This window comes from Mauremys mutica, chromosome 12 (assembly GCF_020497125.1).
Source record: "Mauremys mutica isolate MM-2020 ecotype Southern chromosome 12, ASM2049712v1, whole genome shotgun sequence".
NCBI lineage: Eukaryota > Metazoa > Chordata > Testudines > Geoemydidae > Mauremys > Mauremys mutica.
The window spans coordinates 61,052,367-61,073,620 of NC_059083.1; the positions used below are offsets into that span (position 1 = coordinate 61,052,367).

Below are 21,254 nucleotides of genomic sequence, written 5' to 3' on the forward strand. Positions count from 1 at the left end.
CCTGGTCCCTCCAGGCAGGGTTGCAGCCCTGGGAGCCTGCTGGTCTCTGGGGACTCCACCCTGGCTGCCCAGGTTGTGTCCATGGGGGATTAGGTTCACTGTAGGGTCATGACCTCTGCCCTGAGTCGCACAGGGTGCTTTCGGGTCACGACCTTTGCCCTCCTGCATCCCCCCCGCTCCTCTCCTCTGGGCCCAGACTGTGGCTCTGCGCATGTGCAGCCTTCGGCGCGGGGGAGGTTGGTGCGCAGGCGCGGTTTCCATAGCGCCGCGTGTACACAGCCGCCGGCAGAGGGGAGCGGGCGGCAGCGCCATGGCGAGGGAGCCGGGACCCCAGAGTGACGCGCTGGGCGAGCTGGAGCTGCAGGCGGTGATTGGCTTCAACGGTACCGCGCCGGGCTGCGCCGCGGCCGCTGTGGGGTGACCCTGGTGCCAGGGCGTCTCCGTGGGGGTTGGGGGCTTGAAGGCATCTAGTGTGGGGGGTGTATGGGGGGTCCAGAAGGGGGGGGGCTGGGCTGGGGGGGTTGGGGAGGGCTGTATTGGGGGCTGGGTTGGGGGTTCTGAAGGGGGGGCTGGGCTGGGGGGATTGGGGAGATCTAGTGGGGAGGGCTGTATTGGGGGTTCTGATGGGGGGGCTGGGTTGGGGAGGGCTGTGTTGGGGGGTGGGTTTTGGGCCCTGATGCGGGGCTGGGGAAGATCTAGCGGGGAGGGCTATATAGGGGGCTGGGTTGGGGGCCCTGATGGAGGTTTGGGGGGGGATCTAGTGGGAAGGGCTGTATTGGGGGGTGGGTTGGGGGCCCAGATGGGGGGGCCCTGATGGAGGTTGGGGGGGGATCTAGTGGGGAGGGCTGGGTTTGGTGATGGGCAGGGTTGGGGGACCTGACCTCATCTCATGATCTATTTCAATCTCTGATAAAAGGCCCCTCCCCCATCCCTGGGGAGGGGTGATCTGCCTCTGTGGGACCAGTGTGTTTGAGGGCTAACTTGGGGTCTCATGCACACCCTGTTGCTCCCCTCCTGCCAGGCCCTCTCTCTGGACCTGCCACTCATTTTAACTTACTAAAAACATCTCTGCCTGGCAGAATTGCCTGCAGAGCAATAAAGTCACCCTCTCCCCATCCGGCCTCACCTCGCCCACCCACTCCAGCCTCTCATTCTGTCACCCATATTGGCCTGTTTTTGTTTTTTTTGTCATCACTCTTTGTCTTGGGTCTCGATTTTGTAACCTCAAGGCAGGGGTGCATCTCTTGCATCTGTCAGCACAGTGGCACACCTGCCTGCTATGCTATATCAACAATAACATGTGGACTAGGGTGTGATCCCAGTGAAGTTTATGTTGGTTTCCAGAGGGATGGCCTTAGTTTTGAAATCCTGAGATCCACAGGTTCAAATCTAGTTCTTGGCCTTGCCTGTGTTCTGCATGGGCCTGAGGTGGATGCAACAGAATTCATGCACTTTACTGTGCATTTCCCGTTGAGAATTTTAAAACTAAGCTTCCATGTGTGTGTTCTGCATGGATGTTAAAATCCCAAAGCATTTATCATAAGAGTAGGGGGGTTGCCCTAGCTTCTTGTCCAAAACCTTCTCTCCCAACATTGTTGCACAGTGTGACAGTTATCTTCTAGGCTGCCCTGCTCTGTGCCTCAGAGGTGGATGCACTTTGATACTGGTGAAGGGATATTACGTTTCCAGAACTCCTTTCATAGACCTTTACAAACTATAGCTATTCAGGGATCCCTTTGCCGGCCCCAAAATGCACGTATCTACCTCAGATGCATGAAGAACACGGATAAGGCCAAGAATTGGATTTGAACTTTTGGCTCCATGGATTCCAAGGAAGAGCAAAGGAGAGGGTTTGTGTGATGGAGCGAGAAACATGGGGAAATATTAAAAGGGAGTGAGAGTAGGAAAAGAGAGGTGATAATTGAATGTGGGAGAGGGAATAAATTAAGAAGAGAGGGAACAAAGGGTCGATGGAATTGATCAATTGATTGTACTTATCTGGCTCCCCTCATCAAAGCATCTGAGCACCTCACAATCTTTAATGTATTTATCCTACTGTGAGGCAGAGCAGTGCTATTATCCCCATTTTGCAGATGGGAAACTGAGGCACAGACAGCCTAAGTGAGTTGCCCAGAGTCACAAGGAAATCTGACAGAGTAGGGAATTGGACCCAGGTCTCCCAAGTCCAAGGCTAGTGTCCTAACCACTGGGCCAGCCTTCCTCCCTCTGGGATGAGGATGAGACTGTGCTCATAGGTTATAAACCTGAGCTCTGGCAGCCATGCCACACATAGGAAAAAAATGTAGCAGGACCATTGATCATGCTTCCCTGATTTAGAGGTTAAAGAATAATTCTCTTCTGAAAATTATTCTTTGGCCAAACGCAAGTTGTGTTTAGTCAGACATAAGTTATTGGGCTCAATACAGGGGTAATTGGGTGTAATTTAAGAGCATGTGATATGATGATATAATGGTCCCTTCTGGTCTTAAAATCTGTGAATCTCTGAATTCTCCCTCTTACTTTCTTTCTGTTGTAGGGCATATACCTTTTGGTCTGATCTGCCACCCTGATCGGGAGCACTTTATCTATCCTCTGGGATGTACCGTAATTATTCAAGGCCTGAACAATAACACACAAGCTTTCCTGCACGGCCACACTAACAATGTTTCCTGTGTTGCTGTGTCTCGGAGTGGATGTTATGTAGCTTCTGGACAGGTCACTTTCATGGGCTTCAAGGTGAGTAATATTTTTTAAATGATTATTTTAACCTTTGGGGGATTCGAATAATGACTTCGGGGTGAGTATCAAACTGAAATCTTCCTCCTCAGAGAACTGATCTTGTAGTCCATAGTCTTGCATGTAGTTCTGTTTGTCTTAGTAGCACAAAGCCTGTGAGTAAAGGCTATAGCAGCAGGCCCTGTTATTTTTAACTACATCAGTATAGGGTAACTGATTCAGAGCTGAGCTTTTGGCAGTGGGAGTTCTTGTTTTTTAAACAATAATTGAAGCTTTTGTTTTGAGGGGGGAAATGCTAGAAGAGGAAAAGCCTTTCAGGGGACTGGGAGGCATGTACTCTTAGATCTCCCTCTGAATTGCTATGTGACCTTAAGCAAGTCACTTAGAGTAAAATTTTCCAAAATGCCTAAGTCCCATTTTCAAAAGTTAGTTAGGTGCCCACGTCCCATTAGGCTGCTAAATGTATCAATCACTTTTGAAAATGGGACTTGGGCTCCAGAGTCACTTAGATGCTTTTGAGAATCCCACTGGGTGTATAACGGCATGTTTAGACACCTAAGGTCTTTGAAAATCTGGCCCTTCTTTGCCTTCTTCACGGGAATGAATGAATGACTCTGTGTAGGGCACCCTAAGATCCTTGTACGAAAGGGGCAGTAGCACCTTGCAGTATTTTAAAATGTCCAGTTTTGGACCTCTCAATCTTGTACGTTGTCCCTTGTTGTCCTCTTGGCCCTGATGTTACTTGGACTCTAAAATGAAACACAATCTTAAACTTGGAAGTCCTTCTTTTCTTTTGGGATGTCTCTTAGACCAGATCTACACAGTTAGTTTCACCAGCATCATGATGTCAGTTAAGGGTATGAAAAGGTGAGTGCTGCCCAATATAGCTGGGCTGACAGAAGCATCTAGTATAGGTGGTGCTATCCCAGCAAAGCTGCCCGTTTGCCAATATAGTTTATTTTGCTCATGGGGGGTGGCTTTACTATAGTGGTACAAAGGGCAACTTTGCTGGTATAATATGCTGCTGTTCCTATACTGGTAAAGCACTCCTAGTGTAGACATGGCCTTAGTGTGGCTAAGCTGAAGAGTATTCATACAAATGGAGTCCTGGGCTGGAAAGAAGTCTAACTTGGAAGCACCTTTTGCACCTAAGAACCTGAGGAAATTCTAACTAATGTTCTTTGGGCCCCAGGCAGATATAATTTTGTGGGACTACAAGAAGAGAGAGCTGCTTGCTCGGCTGTCACTTCACAAGGGGAAAATTGAAAAACTGGCGTTCTCTCCAAATGAACTTTACTTGGTGTCACTGGGAGGCCAGGACGACGGCAGGTAACAAGATTAAATTTTGAATCTCTCTCCTCCCCCATCAAAGAAGTCACATAAGCAGAGGGCCAGGTTAAAAGGAAATTTCCCGTGTCCGAGGACCAAATAAATGAAGGCAAAAGTGCTGCTGGCAGCTTCCTCTCCTGCTATTATGAGTTTGATTCCCAGCACAGCCCTCAGTGCAGAGGGGAGTCGAAGCTGCTATACTGTGCACCTTCTCTCATGTACAGCGTAATTCACACTCATTTAGATGCAGGCCCTGACACATCAGCTCTGAATCTTATTACTGCCTGAGTTTTAGGGAATCTGTTTGGCTTAACGTATGGACATGAAGAAGGTATAAATTACATCAACGTAGGTTCACCTTTGAATTTGGCCAAGAGAGACTGTCAGGAGCACACTCACCTTCTCGTCCCTCATGACAGAATTATTTGCCAGTCACATTCCCATGCAATGAGAGGGGCTGGCAGCTGTGGGTTTCTCTGCACATGGCTTCTATCCTTGTCAGTCATTTGATGGGGCCTATACACCCAGTCATAAATGCAGGGAAGAACATTCGTGCCTTTAATGATGAGGTTCTCTGCAGAGCTATGCAATGGATTGAAAGCATAGATCTTCTCATGGGAGTTGTATGTCTAAAACTGTACATCTCTCTGCAGATACCCCCTCATTGAGTTCTGCCCTGGGCCGTGTTACATCCCATGTAGTTTTTATTTGAAATATGCTGTTTATGCTGTATGGTAAACTGAGCACACAAATAACAGAGGGAGACTTGAATACACGCAGGGCAATATATAATATTTTTAAATTGAGAAGAGATGAAAGTGAAGTAATACTATTGTAGCACAGATGAGAAAAAGACGTAGGGCCCAATCCTACAAACACTTCTTATTGTGTGTAGTGCTTACTACCAGGAGCAGCCCCTTTGACTTCAGTCAGGACTACTGCCCTTGGTGCTTACTGAGTGTTTGTGTGGTTGGGCCTTATTTCAGGCAAGTTCTGTGTGGCTCTGACACTGTAGCTGATTCCTGACTTGCATTGGCTCTGCTGCTCCACTCCTGGCCAGTCGAAAGCCAAAGATGTGAAATGGTATGGTGTCTTTATGGTGGGCATCACAGTTTCAGGGTAACTGCACCTGTGTTTCCCCCTCCGTGGTCCCTTGAGGGCACCCTCTTAAAGGTTTCCAGCTTTCAGCCATCACCTCTCCTAGGCAGAGACCCATGTTTCACTCCCTTCTGACCAAGGATTTTAAGGCTGCACATCTTCATGATTTATACTGTCATATCGCCAACAAGCCAGACTGCCTAAAAGACCAGCGCCTGCGTTTTGCCTGCTCTCCGAGGGCTCTGACTAGTGTATGGCCAGCAGTTACAAGCTACAACACAGCTCCTTCTTAGCAGTTACCTTTATTCTTAAGGTGAAAGCATTATAGAGAAAACAGATTAAAACAATAAAAGAAACTGCACACATGCAAAAAAGCTTATCAGCGGTCACCTCAGCTCCAACCTAGAGGCTTCGGCAGGTTTTAGTCCTTCAACACCCACAACTGGGTTTTCCCCATGATTACGAGTTCATTTGTCTTCAAACCAGAATGCTGGCCTTGAGTCAGTTTAAGCTTGGGCTGTTTATCCAAAAGTCCTTTCTTTGTATGTTGGTCTCTGGAGAATCTAGTTTGAACCAGAATATGCGAGCATCCCCAGGAGGTGGTACCTGTCTGGAGGTGTTATAACCTGAGTGATTTGCCTTAATCTTCCCCTGCTGTTTACTGTTTTCACTTCCTGGAGGAGCTGTGGTAACCCTCCCTCTGTGGTGTTCATACAGTGCCTGGCCGACAGTGATACTTAACCCATTCATACAGTTAATACAATGTGGTCTCCAAAAGATATTGCAGGAAGTTGTCCTATCTGTCACAATGGGGACAGGATGAGATCCATCAGATCAATTTCTACTGATGACCTAAGACATATTAAAATCTTGGCCAACAGGGGTTAAAAGGCTAGTGCACAAACCCACTAAGCTGCTTTATGAACAAGGGACGTGAATTGCAATTCTATATATATATGCACAAAAAGTGTGGGTGAAAGTTTTCTCTGCAAAGTGGCCCCAAGCCTGGATTCATCTAGCAACATGTTTGGGAAGATAGCTTCACTCTATTGATTGGTGACATTTTCTTATGATTTAAACAAGTTGAAACTATTTTTTTAAACGCTTCTTTCCCTGCAGCGTGGTTGTATGGAGCATAGCTAAGAGAGATGCCATCTGCGGCAGCCCGGCTTCAGCCCGTAGTGCTGGAAATGCTACCGTCCTGGCGTTCTCCAGCTGCAGAGACGAGGCGTTCATTAGTGCTGGAAAGTAAGGAGGTCTTGTCTAGCCGACAGTACAGAACTGTTAAGGGGGGGGAACCCACAAAGCTATTTCCTTCTACAAAGACTGTTTACCTAGATGGAAGGAAAGTTAAGCAATGTGGAGTGTAACGTTTTTTCCTATCACTGTCAAGGGGCCTATGAATATCCATCAGCTTGTCCCTTACAGGCATTTCTGCTTGTTCCACACAAAGAGTGTTTTCAAAGCAGTGCACAGGGAACTGCGTGCATCAGTTCTGTTACTGATGGCAAGGGTTTGTATTCAGCACTCCCCATGCAGCAGTTAAAATATTTGCTTCCTAATGTTTACCCGAGAAGAGCAGTTGATAAATGGCTCTGCACAATGGCATGTTAACTCAGGAGCAGTGACAGCTCAGAGATTGCTGGATTTTTTTCTTTACTGCATATCACAGCCAGTGAGGGTATCACCCCGTACGGTATAAGAGAGCTCTTTGATGCAAAACAGTCATATTTCCACATTTAAATATATTATTACTTGTATATGGCTTGCTTTTTAAAGATGCTGGGGCTCTGCAGCTGCCATTTAAATCAATGGGAATTGTGGGTGCTTCTGAAAATGATGGCAATGGCACTCCAAGTGTGCTAGACAGAACATAGGAAAGAGAAGGTCCCTGCTTGAAGCTCTCTAAGCTTAGATTTAGACATAGCGCTGCAAGTGATAACCAATGAAGGCAGATAGAGGAGATGATGGACTTGCTTGTCAATCTGTCCACACATCTTGTTGGTTCTGATGGGCTTTTCAGTTAGAAATTAGAGTTGGTTTTTTTAAATGTAGTGAGCACTAAATGCTCAGGGATCAAAGTGTGCGAGATGAGGGGGAAATAGTACAGGAGTGGAGTGACATGAAGGGACTTGAGTATAGTGGTCGGATGAGGGGTAGGGAAGGGAAGAGGTGAGAAAAAGCTGCAGTTCCTTTTCAGTGGCACTGTGCTGTTTAATCATTGTAAATACTTCCAGCTCTGGTTCTGCAGCCCCATCCAGCTCTCCGGTTGTACTCTCCACGAGGAGGTCGAAACAGAGAAGCAAACTGCTCACTGTGACATATCCGTAGGCCCTTGTGCTCTCTGCTTGTTACATTGTCTTGGTGATAGAACAGTTTTGATTCACATCCTCATTTTTCTTCAATTATGTAGTGGTCCTGTGATCTGATCATAAGATAGTTCATTGACTCCTAGGCCAGAAGGGTCCACTGTGATCATCTGGTCTGACCTACTGTATAACGCAGGCCCCCTCCCCCCAATTCCTAGAGCAATATCTTTTAGAAAAACATCCAGTCTTGATTTAAAAATTGCCAGTGATGGAGAATCCACCACAACCCTTGGTAAATTGTTCCAGTAGTTAATTACCTTCCCTATTAAAAATGTACACTTTATTTCCAGTCTGAATTTGTCTAGCTTCAACTTCCAGCCATTGAATTGTGCTCTACTAGCTTGAAAGCCCATTGTCAAATATTTGTTCCCCATGTAGATTCTTATAGTCTGTAATCCTATCACCCCTTAACCATCTCTTTGTTAAGCTAAATCGATTGAGTTCCTGGAGTCTATCACTATAAGGCTTGTTTTCTAATCCTTTAATCATTCTCATAGCTCTTCTCTGAACCCTCTCCAATTTATCAACAATCTTTTTGATTTGTGGACACTAGAACAGGAGACAGTTTTCTAGCAGCGGTTGCACTAGTGCCAAACACAGAGATAAAATAACTTCTCTGCTTCTACTCAAGAGTCCCCTCTTTATGCATCCCAGGATCACAATAGCCCTTTTGGCCACAGGTTTGCACTGCAAGCTCCTGTTCATCTGATTATTCACCATCCTGCCCAAATCTTTTTCAGAGTCCCTGCTTCCCTGTAGGTATGGCCTCCGTTCTTTGTTCCTAGGTGTATATGTAACCCACATACCTTCTGGGTGTGGTGGTCTGTCCCATCTAGTGCAGGGGTTCTCAAACTGGGGGTCGGGACCCCTTAGGGAGTCGCAAGGTTATTACATTGGGGGTCACGAGCTGCCAGCCTCCACCCCAAACCCCTGTTCGCCTCCAGCATTTATAGTGGTGTTAAATATATTAAAAAGTGTTTTTAATTTATAAGGAGGGGTCACACTTAGAGGCTTCCTATGTGAAAAGGGTCACCAGTCCAAAAGTTTGAGAACCACTGATCTAGTGGCACCGAGGCCACTTAGCGAGATAAAATGAGTCTGCTCTACAGCCTTATCTAACAGGCTGTTGGCTTTTAGCTCATGCTGTAGAGGCTCATGCACTAAGCTCCAGAGGTCACAGGTTCAATTCTGCCTGCTGACGACTGGGGTCTGTCAGCATTACATATACATTTACATGTAACCATATTAAAACACACATTGGTGGTTTGTGCCCAGCTTACCAAGCAATCTAGATTGCTCAGTGTAAGTGACCTATCCTCTTCTTTATTTACCACTGCCCCAATTTTTGTGTCAGCTGCAAACTTGATCAGTGGTGATCTTAAGTTTTCTTCCAGGTCATTGATAAAAATGTTAAATAGTGTAGGGCCAGGAACCAATTCCTGTGGGACCCCACTGCAAACAGACTTGCTCGATGATGATTCCCCATAGAAGGAATGATGCAGGAGTCCTGTGCAAAAAATAGTATGTTCACATGTAATTAAAGACCGTATCATAATGCATCAGCACAAGAGGACTGAATTAAGGTTCCTGGGCATCTTTCATTCTGGCATTTCCTAACTTTTGAGTGTTTGAGTTTTCAACTTGAATGTTCCTTTTAATATAGTTTTTTATGGGTAATAAATAATATGGTGGCTCCTGTGTTGCTAGTGAAGTTACAGTACTAGAAAATAGTCTTGGATGCCCTGGACGTTCCCTTTTTCTGTTCTTCTCAGAAATAACCTGAGCCATCAGGGCCCCACAGTGCATGTCTCTCTGAGTAATGGCAGGTGTCTCGGTCATTACATGCTCCCCAAGAGCATAGTTTATACTTCTACCAGATAAGTCAACATGGGTGTAAGTGGTGCAGTAGAAGTTACCAAGAACCCACTTTATAAAAAGGAGAGGTTCCTTTTTTGCCTCTCTAAAATTGTACTTTTTTCCTTTCTATATTAAGAAGATGAGGGATCCCAGACAGAACATACTAAATGTCCTTTTTGAACACTGCTGTATTAGGTCTCAGAGACTCCTGCATATATAAATTTGATTAGGATGTGTGTTCTTTTGCTACAGTGGGACTATTCGAGTGTGGGAACTAGATCTACCAAATCGAAAAATCCGGCCAACAGAATGCCAGACAGGGCCACTGAAAAGAGTAATCACGTGTATTATGGTAAGTATTCTTCTGTGGAATCTATATAGCTAAGCAGACTTATGGGTGATCAAGACCATTTGTAATAATGTAGCAGGCTGTGTCCTGTAGCATTTGTCTCTTGGGAATCCCTTTTCTGCTTATGAATGTTAACGAGATTTAGTTAGGAAAATGTCTTGACTTTCAACAGAGCTCTGGAACATTTTGTGTGTGTTTGAACATAAACTTTACCCATATCATCCCAAATAAAATCAGGGCAATATGCTGAAGTAAAGCCACTCATACACCACAATCATGGGCATGGAATAAATGTCTACAATGACCTGATCCTGATCTCCTTATTTAAACCTTCCCTCAGGTGGCAGAAGATGATAGTTACTTCTATGTTGGCACTTCCAGTGGTGATATCCTGAAACTGAATATGAAAAGCAAACTAATGAGTGACTATGGACCTGTGAAGGAAAAGTTCAGCCTGGTGAGTGGCATCCCTCTGGGATTGTTTCTAAGTAACTTTTGCTAACCACAACTTCTCATGTAGCTTTTGTCCTCCTCCCATTCTCCTCCTCTCTTTGTTAGTAACTGACATGGGGGCATTTTTCCCTCCTTCTAAGAGAAGCTCCCTGAAGCCGATTCAGAAACTAATCCCAGTTCTGTGCCATTAGTTCCTTTTGAATGGTGTAGTTGACCCTGAGCCCAAAGACTGAGTTCACTGGCTCAGCTTTGTTCAGCTTCATCTGGCTCAGCATCTGCTCTCTCCCTGTGTATTCCAGAAGCTGGGTTTTATCCATAGCGCTTGTGCCATCATGCAGATTCTCTTATCAGTTTCAATATAAGATGAAGGTATTATAAAGACGGAGCAAGGTCAGATGCTCTTGATTTTTGCCATTGCAGATTAAAGGAGTTCCATTTCACAAAGAAAGGAGAAGTCAGTTTTGGCAGATATTTCCTCCTCTGTGCTTAGCTCACATGTACTTCCTTTAACCAAAGACTACAGTAATATTGGATAGGACCTAAGAAGTAGAGATAACCAGGTTACATAACAATTGCTGAATAGGTTGGATGTTGGGCGATGTTTGACATCTGAACTCAACCAAATAATTTTCGGTGGGAATGGGTCTTCAGCACACTTCCCCTGATACGATCTTAGCAGCAGCACTCTGCCTGTCCTGCTAACTGGCAAAATTGGGGGAAAGAGAGGAAGATAACTTTCCCACAAGCATAGTGTCCCCATCTCCACACCTCTCCCCGGGCCTAATAGGGAAAAGGAGAGACTATATCTCTTGTCCTCATCAGATAGAACAAGCACATTCTTTTATCCACCCAGTTTCTAGCAACCTCCCGAAAGTGGAGGTTAAAGACCACCTTTCTCTGCCCTCAGAAATCAGCTCCGGATTAGTGTGTGGTGGGAGGAGACTGCAGGGATAATGGGGAGGAACTATTCTGGAGAAGAGTGCTGTAGAAAATGTCTATCAGTAAATGGTGAAATGGGAACAGAGGCTGGCTTAAATCTTCTCCACTCACTTCCATTGCCAGGATGGGGCAGGACCCTGTTGGGGGCGGGTATGATGGAACAGGGCTAGTAGTGCTGCCTGCTATTGAGGTTGCCCAACATTTCCCAGCATAAAACCTTGGTTTCAGTGACTTATAATTTGCCAAGCTTTAACCATTTGGGCTGAAATTTTCCATGCTGCATTTCATCTGCCTCACATTGAATTTTTTTTGGAAAATTTCAGCCAAAATGGTTCAGCTGTTTCCAGGAACAAAGCTGTGGGAAACTGTTGTTTTGCCCAGGTTAAAAAATTCTAGTGCTTTTTTTTTTTTTTCAAATGCTCTAGCGCCCCCATGCTATGGAGCAGGTACCTGACATATGGCAGGTGTGTGACCTTTGTATCAGGGATTTGCCTTTTGCTGTTCCCGTGAAAATCTGCCCAAATTTGTCCAATTTATAAGCCTTTGAAAAATCACACTTCACACATGCTCAGTAGAGATTTGCTAGATCTTAACAGCTAAAATCTTGGAAGATTCCATCCTCACTGAGCATGTTTCCCACAGCTCCCAGTGCTGACTGGAGTGCACATGCACCATTCCTACGGAGCAACTGAGCATGCTCCAGCCCAGGACAACAGGGGCTCCCAGGGACTTTCCATGTAATGGCTGCTCCCTGTTTCTGCAGGCTGGGGTGGGGCTGCACATTGGACCTGAGAGCAGGAGCCTGGCTCTTCTGTGCTGTCAGTGTACTTGGGGCAGTATAAACGGTGTGCCACCACGCACAGTGCTGCCTAGTGGTCAGGCAGGGGTTTCTAGCTCCCCCCTCCTGCACTGGGGAAGTAGGGGCTGGGCCTTTGAATAATCATGATCTGCTCCCATAGGCCTCTCATCTTAGGTGAAGGCCCCTGGTGTTGTGCCATTTGCTGGGTGGGGGTAGGGGAGCCAAGATCCACCCACTCCACCAAGCTCCAGTCCAGGGCCCAGCAGTGGGTGACTATAATCAACCTCTTGGGGTATCAGACCACAGCACTCCCTGGAGCACTTCCTACCCCAGCCCCCACTGATTGTCCCAGGGTGAAGCCCTTCTCTTGAGTCTCTGACCTGCACACCCGGTCACTGTGCTCTTTTGTAGGTTCTCCTGTGGCCTGTGTAGTGCGGCCGCAGGCGAGGTGCCTCTGGGGCAGTACTTCGACTCTCAGAGCTCAGGGCGACCATCTGCTCCCCTCCACGGCCTGCCTCCTTCTGAGCTGCTCTTCTCCGTTTTTAAAGCCCTGCCTGCAGCTTGTGCAGGCCCTGTAGGTGCGGCTGCCTGGGCCCAGAGTTGCTCTTTAAGCCCTTGCTCTCCAGTGTGGGGTTTGTAAATCCCATCACAGGCAGGAACATTCTTTTTGTTCTGTGTGTGTACAGCACCTAGCACCACGGGTCCTGGTCCATGACTAGGGCTCTTAGGCACTCTGATAATACAGATAATAAGAGATGACCCCGCTGCCGGCACCCAGGCAGTGTGGAGGAAGCCGACTGATTTGAATTCAGAGGGGACAAAAGCCAGAGGGAGAGAAAGGAATAGACTAGGAAGAGGAGTCTGGTGAGACAGGGTCTGGAGGGCCGGGGAGAGAAACTGACTAGGAGTCGAAGGAGGAGAAACTGTGACTGGCTGGGCAAAGAGGATGGGACTAGGACAGAGGTAGGCAAACTACCGCCCGCGGGCCACATTCGGCCTGCAGGACCGTCCTGCCCTGCCCTTGAGCTCCTGGCCAGGGCGGCTGCCCCCGGGCCCTCCCTGCTGTCCTCCCTCCTCTGCAGACTCAGCTCGCCGTGCTGCCAGCGCTCTGGACAGTGGGACTGCGAGCTCCTGCCGGGCAGCACAGCGGCATGGCTGGCTCCAGCCGGGCGGCGCGGCTGCCAGTCCTGCTGCTCTGAGCGGCATGGTAAGGGGATGGGGAGTGGGGGGGTTGGATAAGGGGCAGAGGTCCCGGGGGGCAGTCAGGGGGCAGGGGGCAGTTGAATGGGAAGGAGGTTCGGGGGGCGGTCAGGGGATGGGGAGCGGGGGGGTTGGATAGGCATGGGAGTCCCGGGGGCCTGTCAGGGGGTGGGGATGTAGATAGGGGTCGGGGCAGTCAGGGGACAGGAAGCCGGGGGCAGTTGGATGGGGCGGAGGTTCGGGGGGGGGGTCAGGGGATGGGGAACGGGGGGTTGGATGGGGGTGGGGTCCCAGGAGGCAGTGGTCAGGGGACAAGGAGCAGGGGGGTTGGATGGGTCAGGAGTTCTGAGGGGGGCAGTCGGGGGCGGGAAGTGGGAGGGGGCAGAGGCCAGGCTGTTTGGGGAGGCACAGCCTTCCTTACCCGGCCCTCCATACCGTTTCAGAACCCCGATGTGGCCCTCAGACCAAAAAGTTTGCCCACCCCTGGACTTGAAGCTGGACAGAGGCTGGGGCTTGGAGCCAGTGACAGAAATAATATATGGAGATATACCTATCTCATAGAACTGGAAAGGACCCCGAAAGGTCATCGAGTCCAGCCCCCTGCCTTCACTAGCAGGACCAAGTACTGATTTTGCCCCAGATCCCTAAGTGGCCCCCTCAAGGATTGAACTCACAACCCTGGGTTTAGCAGGCCAATGCTCAAACCACTGAGGGGCAAGAGAGGGAGCCAATTGTCTGGGATGGAGAAACACTGAGATTGGATGAGGAGCTGGGGAGTGGGAAAGGGACTGGTGGACCAGGGAGACTTGGACCAGAAGCCAGTGGGTGTGGAACAGGGGGTCAGGGCAGGAGAGACAGATCTGACAAGTAGCTGCAGTGCAAGGCAAGAATCGGGGCTAGTTGAACAAAGAGACTGGGACAAGCGTCTGGGGTGGGGGACGGAGACTGAGATTGGATAAGGAACCTGGAGAGGGAGCTGGGACTTTCTGGGCAAGGAGAAGGGGGACAAGGAGTTGGGGTGTGAGGAGGGAGCTGGGCGTGGGAGAGTAGATTGGGGCTTTAACATTGAGCACCAAAGGAAAGACTAGAGCTGGCTGGTAAAGGAGACTGGGACGAGGAGACAGGTGGGGAAAAGGCAAAATGGGGAGAGGGATAGGTTAGAAGGGATGGGGCAGAAGATGCCAGGCTTCGGGGAAATGGGCAGTGTGTGCCCACTAGAGAACACTCTTTTTCAAAGCTTGGAATGGAACCCAAGATTCCTGAGTCTCACTACTCCTCTTCTGTCAGCAAATATCTATGAAGCCCACTGGCAAAGTGCATGTCTCATCCCACTCTAGTGCTGGTCCATATAGAGGATGAGAACCTACTACTGCTATCAGAGTAGCAGCCGTGTTAGTCTGTATCCGCAAAAAGAACAGGAGTACTTGTGGCACCTTAAAGACTAACAAATTTATTTTAGCATGAGCTTTCGTGAGCTGCAGCTCACTTCTTCGGATGCATAGAATGGAACACACAGACAGGGGATATTTATACATACAGAGAACATGAAAAGGTGGAAGTATGCATACCAACAGGCAGAGTCTAATCAATTGAGATGAGCTATCGTTAGCAGGAGGAAAAAAAACTTTTTGAAGTGATAATTAAGATGGCCCATAGAAGGTGTGAGGAGAACTTAACATAGGGAAATAGATTCAATTGGTGTAATGACCCAACCATTCCCAGTCTTTGTTTAGGCCACAGTTAATAGTATCTAGTTTGCATATTAATTCAAGTTCAGCAGTTTCTCTTTGGAGTCTGTTTTTGAAGTTTTTTTGTTGCAAAATTGCCACCTTCAAGTCTGTCACTGAGTGGTTAGAGAGGTTGAAGTGTTCTCCCACTGGTTTTTGAATGTTATGATTCCTGATGTCAGATTTGTGTCCATTTATTCTTTTGCGTAGAGACTGTCCGGTTTGGCCAATGTACATGGCAGAGGGGCATTGCTGGCACATGATGGCATATATCACGTTGGTAGATGTGCAGGTGTATGAGCCCCTGATGGCATGTCTGATGTGATTAGGTCCTATGATGGTGTCACTTGAATGGATATGTGGACAGAGCTGGCATCGGGCTTTGTTGCAAGGATAGGTTCCTGGGTTAGTGTTTATGTTGTATGTTGTATGGTGTGCACATCTATCAACGTGATATATGCCATCATGTGCCAGCAATGCCCCTCTGCCATGTACATTGGCCAAACCGGACAGTCTCTACGCAAAAGAATAAATGGACACAAATCTGACATCAGGAATCATAACATTCAAAAAGCAGTGGGAGAACACTTCAACCTCTCTAACCACTCAGTGACAGACTTGAAGGTGGCAATTTTGCAACAAAAAAACTTCAAAAACAGACTCCAAAGAGAAACTGCTGAACTTGAATTAATATGCAAACTAGATACTATTAACTGTGGCCTAAACAAAGACTGGGAATGGTTGGGTCATTACACCAATTGAATCTATTTCCCTATGTTAAGTTCTCCTCAAACCTTCTATGGACCATCTTAATTATCACTTCAAAAAGTTTTTTTTCCTCCTGCTAACGATAGCTCAACTCAATTGATTAGACTCTGCCTGTTGGTATGCATACTTCCACCTTTTCATGTTCTCTGTATGTATAAATATCCCCTGTCTGTGTGTTCCATTCTATTCATCCGAAGAAGTGAGCTGCAGCTCACGAAAGCTCATGCTAAAATAAATTTGTTAGTCTTTAAGGTGCCACAAGTACTCCTGTTCTTCTTACTACTGCTATCAGTTACTGCTAAAGCAATCACTCACTTCAACTGCAGCTGTAAGTGTTCAGCACTTCTGCAAATCAGACCCCAGGGATTCAATTCAGGACCCAGAAAATGGTGAACACACAATCAGTGACTACCACTGGTTTCAGAGACTTACCCAGCATCACATGGGGATTCCGTGGCAGACGTAGGAAAATAATTCAGTTCCCCAGGGCATCATTCAAATGCCTTAAACATGAAACCATCCTTTATCTTCCTGCAGCTTCCTGCTTCATTCATTACATGACTTTCAAGTTTTGCAACAAATGAGGCAGGGGTCCTTCAGACAACAGCCTGGTTTACTACACACCCTGATTCATCCCCAGAACAGGTCAGTCCTGTGCAAAAAATAGTCGGGATGGGGGATTTATGCTAAACATGAACATCAGTTGTTCTTGGATTCTCTTTATTCATATCTATAAAAGACTTCTTACTGCTTCTCAGCGTAAGCCCAATGGAGAGTATAACATCGAAGGAATTCAAGCTCTTCCTTAAATCTCTCTTGCAGAAGTGTGACTATATTTCTCTGTTGTGTCAGAATCCCTGAAATTCAGCAAGCAGCAAGAGAAGTTATGCAGATGAAAGTATTATCTGCATCTGCACTACTGTTCTGGGTGCTGAGGCAGTGCTGTCCCTGAGGGAAGCAAACTTTGTGGTGAGAGAGAAAATGAGTGAGCAGCAAGGACTGTAACAAAAATCCAACAGCAAAACTGGCAGAGGAAGCCATTAGGAGAAAATTTTCCAAACTCTGCCTGACCTGCGTCTGCAGAATAGGTGTGTACAGCTGCTACATACACAAACTCTGCATTTGCTTGTGCAGAATTGGAAGCTGCATGCACAGAACCTGCATATTTTGTGACTGCAATTTGGGTGCCAAGAGGTAACAGTTGAATTCTTTATGTTCAGTTTAGGTTTATTAGGTCTCTGTTTTGGTACCTGAAAGACAAAGTTGTTTAGTATTGTCTAGTCGGATGATAAAAGTAGTTATGGACAGGTGGCTAGGCAAGGCATTGTCTTGTGGTGATTCAAGTTCTGATCCTGGATTCTCTGGAACAATACACTTAGTCCATTCAGTTCAAGTAGCAATGGCCTGTATTTTTGGAGTTGTAGAAGCAGAGTTCTGGGACTGGCTGTAAAAGCATGTGGTCTGCTATGAAAAGGCAACTGCTTCTCCAGAGTAAAGGTTGCAGTTAGAGTTCCCCAGTAAAGCTGATCTTGACACCACCTTATAACAGCCCCTTTCTCAAAAAATAAAGTGAGAGAAGTCCTCATGCTTTGGGTTTTGTAGGGTTAAGTCTCACTGACAGCTAGATTCTCTACTGAATAAATTAAGTACTCTTTGCAATTATGATACATAAATGCCTTCTTTTCTAAATATGAGCTAAGTTACAAATATTGCTTTATACCCCTCTATCTCTCTATTTTTATACCCCTCTATCCACCCAGTATGGACCATAGGTAGATTTTACAGTGGCTCATGTAAAATTTCATGGTCAGGAACAGTAAAATGTTCAAGAAATTATTATTTTAATTTTAGATTTGCTTCTCTGGCTTTGAAACTGTCAGAGAAAAGAGCTCTAATGGAGAGAGAATATAAACTATAGTCTGTCTTTTATCATTTTCCTTTGTTAGTTCATTCAAGAGCGTAGTGATTGTCTGGTTTCACCCACGTAGTTGGTGGTGCATTTAGTGCACTGGATGAGGTACACCATATGTTGTGATAGGCATTTGTAGGATCCATGGATCTTGAAAAGTGTATTGTAGGGGGGTATTGGTCCTTGTAGCAGTGGAGATATGTCGGCAGATTTTGCTTTTGTTGTTCTGGCAGGGTCTGATGCTGCTTTGATTTGAGTTGGTGTGTTCTGGTCTGTGGGGAGCTTGCTTCTGATGATGATCTTGGAGAGACCGGGGGATTGTTTGAAGGCCAGAAGCGGGGTTAAGGAAAGATTTCAGGGTGGGGTCCTTGAGCATAGGTTGTCATTATTTGATGATACCCCATATGGGTTCCAGTGTGGGGTGATAGGTGACAATTAGGTATTTGCAGTCGGGGGGTGTTATTTCTGTATTGAAGCAGGTTCTCTTGGGGTATTTGAGTGGCCCATTCCATGATGTGATCTACTTCTCTGGTGGAGTATCCTTGTTTGGTGAAGGCGATTAATGGGCTACTCTACCTTGAATGGTCCCTTATAATGCGTACTAACTACTTATGCCAAACAACCTGTTCCCCCTGGCATTTTTCTGTGATGCTGGGAGTACCTTTCCCAGACCTGAAGAATTGCTCTATGTGTCTGGAAAACTTGTCCCTCTAACCAACAGAAGTTGGTCCAATAAAAGATATTACCTCACTCACCTTGTCTCTCTCATATCCTGGGACCAACACGACTATACCTGCGCTACTTATTAAGTAGGCAGTGTAAGGATAATCAGGTCCTTCATTGTTCATCTCTTGGTATTTAAGTGCTTGGGTTTTATACGCCATGATAGTAAAGTGCATTGCTTTCACATGGCAACTTGTTTTTGAAACCAAGCTTTTCCTTATGGCATTTTTTTTAAAAAGGGTTTTCTGTAAAGACAGTAAATACTGGACCTGTAAACACTACATTCATTTCTATTCATATTTGCTTGAGGAATTTCAAGCTGGTTGCTCAGGTGTAAAGTGGGATGGGTGACTTCCAAATACCTTTCTCAAAATTCCTGGAGTGTTTACATTGTAAAAAATCTTTAAACAACTTGAAGGTGAAGAGCAGGAGTTCACGGTGCAGCAAAGAAGCCTGGAAGAGATGAGAATGGGACAAGGGAGAGAAGGTATCCTTACGGGGAAATAGGCATGCTTGAGTTGGTTTGAGATTTGTCTCTGTAATTACTGTACTTCAAGACAGTGGTTTCTTAGGAGACTGTGTTTCATCTAGAAAAGGCAGGATATAAAACACTATTAATGGCATCATTAATGTGAATTGCTTGGTGTTGTGAATTACAAGTGGAAATTATAAAACTGTCGGTTTACTTGGGGTAGTTCAAAGAACGGTCCTGACAGAAAAGAAGTCTATTTACAAAAGCAGGGTTGAAATCAGACTGATGATGACACATCTAACCATATATGTTCTGACCAATTGAAGGCCCTTGATTTTCATAGTTTGGGATACCGGTTTCAATCCCAAATTAGGGAAATTAAACAGGATACCTAGAAAAATGAAAGCAGTATTGAGAGTGTCATAAAAACACACATTTATTAGCAGGTAGTTGAGAGCTGTAATTATGTAAATTCTATCATTGTTTATTTGAGTTGTAATTCCACCACTTTCCATAACCCTAAACCCATTGGGTGTTTGAAATGGGAGGACTTTTATAGAAAGACCCTGCAAAGTAATAGATCAAAAGCAAAGTTGATGGGTATCTGATAGTAGGACTCATAAAGAGCTGCTGACACCTCATAGAAAACTAGAAAAAACATTCTGTTTAGAACAGTTCTATTTCTAGATCATATTTTCTGTGTTTGTTTTCTTTGTTCTCATCATTTTCCTGAGGCTAGTTAAATGAAAACAGGCTTCCTTCCTACTATTTTTCTGTACTTGATGGTAAAAACATCCTTTGTGTATGACATAATTTCCCACAATTACTAATGATGTCAGAGAATCATGATGTCAGGAGAGGGATAAGTTAGTGGAACCGATGGAAATAAAAAGAGAAAACATGCAAAGAGGATAAAAATAGAAAAAGGTAAATAGAAGCGAAGATCCTTTTTCATGCAGATATGCTTGATAGGTTTATTTTCTGAACGGATGAGTAATACAGCTAATCTGACATATGCAGTAACCTCTACAGAAAATATTTTTTAAAAATATATTTCATGAAACATAAGCAAGACTTTAAAATTAATACAGTTGATTCCACTCAATTGGACAACTGGACCAAAGCAGTCTTCCCAAACTCAACCTACTTTCTCTATGAATTGTACTATCATTCAGTCTATACTGACTGGATGCTCTTAAAGATCCCCTCCTGGACCTGAACAGTTCAAATACCCTTTCTATTTTCCTCTCTGGCTTGGCCTCCCCTCATAGAACCTTAATTGTTTCAGCTCAAAGGACCTGTAAACTTGCTGTCTGTGGCCATACTGCCCTGAATGTGTCTGATCCTGGAAGCTAACCGGGGTTGGGTCTGATTAATATGTATAGAGGAGCTGGTCTGGGAATACCAGTATTGTAGGCTCAGACACAATACGTTATACAATATTGCCAAGCTCATGTGTTCAAAAACCATGAAATTGACTTAAAAATTAGACAGTTTCAAAAAATATTGGGTTCCTTTTATTTGCCTTCTGGGTTTTGACCTTTGAGAGTTCACATTTTCATGCTTTTTTCCACAACCGTGAATGTTAGAAATGTACAATTTTTTTAAAATGAAAGTTGAGGGTCTCACATAATCCCATGACTCTAGGAGCTGGGGCTTTGAGGAAAAACAACCAAATATTGTAAATATCATAAGGGCTGGCAGATAAATGCTCTGTGCTAAGTGATTCAGTGAAACTCTGTAGAGAAGTCAGAGGGAGACGGGAGGATATTGGCATTTAACTGGTTTCTGCGGTAAGCATCCAGAAACATGGTTGCACAAAACACGGCCACACTAATACTACTTATAGGAGCTCTGAGTTGAAGTGCTCCTAACTGACACATGTACTACATCCCTGTATGCAACAGTTGGAGACATGCGTAAGGAAAAGCCGTGAGTGAGAGGTAAAGAGAACTCTGGGAACTAAACTGAATCATATAAGTGAGAGAATGCCAAGAATTGTAACAGCTGAAGATACTGCAGTATTGGCACTGTCCTGTTGGAGCTGGGAGACGCCAGCCCACAATGGAGCTGACATGCTGGGAGGACACTGTTTGCTGAGCAATAGAATTTAGTTCACAGTCCAGATTTTTGACAGCAAGAGAATGACCTCATTTAATAAAGAGCCAGATTCTGACATCTTCACTCAGTTTTTCACTCCCTCTTTAGTGAGCTGAAAACTCTCACTAAAGTCAGTGGGGGATTTGTCTGAGGATGGACCTGAGGATTTGGACCAGTATTAGTATTTTGCCTCTCTACGGCACCTTATTTCAGAGGATCTTGGAGATCTTTAGACATTAATAAACTCAGCATCATAGCCCAGATTACTCGCATTTGACAAGCAGGAAAACTGAGGCACAGAGAGCCACTCTGCCTTCTCTGTGGACATACAGGAAAATCTGTGCCAGAGCTGGATACAGAACTGATTTCTTGACTCCCTGTCTGGTGCTTTGACCAGCAGACAATGCTTCCTTTCTCTGACAGAGC

At 45.7% G+C, this 21,254-nt stretch overlaps 1 protein-coding gene across 1 annotated transcript in view; it reads left to right on the top strand.

Annotated features, from left to right (window-relative positions):
• The first annotated feature begins 259 nt into the window (after window positions 1-259).
• The window catches only part of CFAP52 (cilia and flagella associated protein 52), a 31,383-nt gene continuing 10,388 nt past the window's right edge, over window positions 260-21,254 (top strand). The window contains exons 1-6 of the mRNA XM_044983971.1: window positions 260-383; window positions 2,537-2,736; window positions 3,929-4,065; window positions 6,283-6,411; window positions 9,642-9,741; window positions 10,079-10,195. Coding sequence (XP_044839906.1) covers window positions 311-383; window positions 2,537-2,736; window positions 3,929-4,065; window positions 6,283-6,411; window positions 9,642-9,741; window positions 10,079-10,195 — 756 coding nt within the window. The 5' untranslated portion in view covers window positions 260-310. The remainder of the gene's footprint in view (window positions 384-2,536; window positions 2,737-3,928; window positions 4,066-6,282; window positions 6,412-9,641; window positions 9,742-10,078; window positions 10,196-21,254) is intronic.